The sequence below is a fragment of the Octodon degus genome, unplaced genomic scaffold, assembly GCF_000260255.1.
Source record: "Octodon degus isolate 3935 unplaced genomic scaffold, OctDeg1.0 scaffold00008, whole genome shotgun sequence".
NCBI classification, from domain to species: Eukaryota; Metazoa; Chordata; class Mammalia; order Rodentia; family Octodontidae; genus Octodon; species Octodon degus.
This window is the reverse complement of record NW_004524584.1, coordinates 12,370,603-12,373,578: the sequence shown is the minus strand read 5'-3', so window position 1 is coordinate 12,373,578 and position 2,976 is coordinate 12,370,603. Positions and strand designations below refer to the sequence as shown.

The 2,976-nt window shown below is 40.5% G+C and overlaps 1 protein-coding gene across 1 annotated transcript in view; it reads left to right on the top strand.

The window, feature by feature from the left end:
* Positions 1-2,976, top strand: part of Fancd2 (Fanconi anemia complementation group D2) — a 72,025-nt gene that overhangs the window by 30,047 nt on the left and 39,002 nt on the right. The window contains exon 19 of the mRNA XM_023704518.1: positions 2,533-2,642. Coding sequence (XP_023560286.1) covers positions 2,533-2,642 — 110 coding nt within the window. The remainder of the gene's footprint in view (positions 1-2,532; positions 2,643-2,976) is intronic.

Here is a 2,976-nt window from a genome sequence, read left to right as displayed (position 1 = left end):
AGCCACCTTATTGGGTGCGTGGTAGTATGGTTTTGTTTTGCCCTGCCTTAATGACTAATGACGTTTAGCATCTTTTCATGAGTTTATTGCCCATTTATGTATCTTCTTTAAAGAGATTGGGGTTAGCTGTGATCCCAGCACTCAGGAGGCTGATGCAGTTTGATCATTGCAAATTTGAGGCCATCTGGGCTACATAGTAAGTTCAAGGCTATCCTGAACTGCTTAGTGAGACCCAGTCTCGAAAGAAAGAAAGAAAGAAAGGAAGGAAGGAAGGAAGGAAGGAAGGAAGGAAGGAAGGAAGGAAGGAAAGATGGATGGATGGATGATGGTGCTGGGTGCAGCGGTACATATCTGTAATCTCAGTCTGGAGGTGAGGCAAGAGACTGCAGTGAGTTCAAGGCCAGCCGAGGCTACATAGTGAGGTCTTATCTGTGACAGAATGAAACAAAACAAAACAAAACAAGAAATTGTGGTTGGAAATTTAGCAGCATTTGCCTAGCAAGCACAAGTCCTGGGTTTGGTCTTGAGCACAAAAAGAAAGAATGAGGGCCTGGAATATAGCTCTGTGGTGCAGTGCACAACTAGCAAGCATGAGGTCCCCGAGTTCGATTCCTGGTACAAAAAAGGGGGCAAGAGAAGAAAGAAGGAAATGTCTATTTATGTTCTTTATTTTTTAGTTTTTTGTTTGTTTGTTAATGAAATATTAGAGATTTTTATACTGTATGGCAAAGCATCAATTTCTTTTGATTTTCCAATATTTTCTTCCAGTCTTTGCATTGTCTTCTCTCCCTTTGTTTTGTTATGGGTGGGGATGATTTAAACTCTCAAGATGGGCTCTCACTGTGCATTCCAGGCTGCCCTTGAACTTTCTCTGTATCCCAGGTTAGCTTCCAATTTAAGATCCTACTGGATTCTAGGATTATAGACATATACATTTCCATGCCCACCTTCTTTCTTGTTTCTGTTCTTGTAGGGTTTTGTTTGGTTGTTTTTTTGTTGTTGTCTTTTTGAGACATGGTCTCCTTAGGTAGTTCAGGCTGGCCTTGAACTTAACTTTGTAGCCCACACTGGCCTTAGCTCACACATCAGTCTGTCTGCCTCAGCCTCTTGAGTGCCCTGGTTATTACAGGTTTTTGAGATAAGGTTTGACTATGTAGTTCAGACTGGTCATGAACTCAGCATGTAGCCCAGGCTGGCCTCAAGCTCTTGGTGATCCTCCTGTCTCAGCCTTTTGAGTGCTTGTGTTACAGGTGTGCACCACTCCACCTAGCTCCAGTTTCTTTTTCTTTATAGTGTGCTTTGATGTGCAAAAGTACTTAATTATGATGACATTCAATTTATCTGTTTTTTCTTTATTATTAGTACTTTTGGTGTCGTAGTTAAGAACTTAATTCCAAATCCAAGGACATGAATATTTTCCCTACTTTCTTTAAAATGAACATTTTGGATCATAAATTTAAATCTGTGACTCACTATGAATTTATTTTTATTTTTTTAAATGTATTTAGTACAGGGTCTGCAGGGTCTCACTACACGAATTGGACTCATGGCGATCCTCCTGTTTTCAGCCTCCCAGGTGCTGGGATTACAGGGATGTGCTATCATGCCCAGTCTCAATCACCCAGGGCGGGGCCGCATGGCATGGGAATCAGACTCCACCCCTGCACCTGCCTAAGTAGACACTTTAGTCTGCTGAGCTATCTGGCCAGCCCTATGAATTAATTTTAAGTGTTGACTTACTGATGTAAGTTTAAGGTTCAACTTCATCCTTCTACATGTGAATACTCAATGTGCACTGTGCTATTTATTGAAACATTATGCTTTTCCACTGAGCAGTCTTGGCGTCCTTGTTAGAGAACAGTTGACCACATATGTAAGGTTTATGTTTATGCGGTGTTCCATTTGCCTGTGTATCTATCTGTTCAGGCCATCTAATCCTAGAACACAGAGTATCTTTACTTAATTTTTTTTTCTTTCTTTGGTCTTTTTATGCATTTAGTACAGGATCTGCAGGGTCTACAGGGTCTCAGTACGTAGATCGGACTTGTTATTTATTTTTATTTATTTTTTTATTTGGTGGAACCGGGGATTGAACTCAGGCCCTTGCGCTTGCCAGGGAAGCGCTTATTCCTCTGAGCCATCTCCCCGGCCCATTGTTATTTATTTTTAAGCTTTGCTTAGTTTAGGTAGTTAATTTCTTTCTCAATGTTTTGTATAGTTAACATGTTTTTCCTCCTAAATTTATTCCCAAGTATTACATTTCATTAGCTGAGTAGCCACCACAAAAATAATAGGTGCCATTAGCTAGGTACTATCCTAGGGATTTTTCACATTTAGTCTCTAAACCTTAAAACAGTCTTTCCCATCTTGTGGATGAGAAAATTGAGACTCAGAGAAATGCAATGCTATATTAAAGTTTACAGCAATTGAGAGAATCATTCTTTCTGGGGTTTCTTTTTGCTCTAGTATTCATAGATCCTTCTGCTGTGCCACCCTAGCCTCTTTGTCTCACCCGTCATACTCTCGCTGCAGGATGACATGAACCTGGTGATCCGGAAGCAGCTATCAAGCACCATAGTCAAGTACAAACTCATTGGGATCATTGGTGCGGTTACCATGGCAGGCATCGTGGCTGCAGACAGGTAAGTGTAGAGACTCTTAACTGCTGTGACTGAGGATCAGTTAATGAAAATAAAATGTTACATTATAAAGCATTGTTTCAACAGATTGTAAATATGTAAGAGAAACAAATGGCTCATGCTAACTTTTCTATATTCCCTTCCAATCTGAACTTTGTGTACCTTATATAATTTTTGTGGAGTTGTGATCATAGCCGTGATAGTATAATTGTTAAAAAGTAAGAGTTGCGAAGGGTCCTTTCTTGGTGCCAGCGTGTGCTGGACCGTGTAGCTTCCTGCCCTGGAATTGCAGTCGGCTGCTTCATGAGTTTCTGTCATTTTTTGGCAAAAATGACAA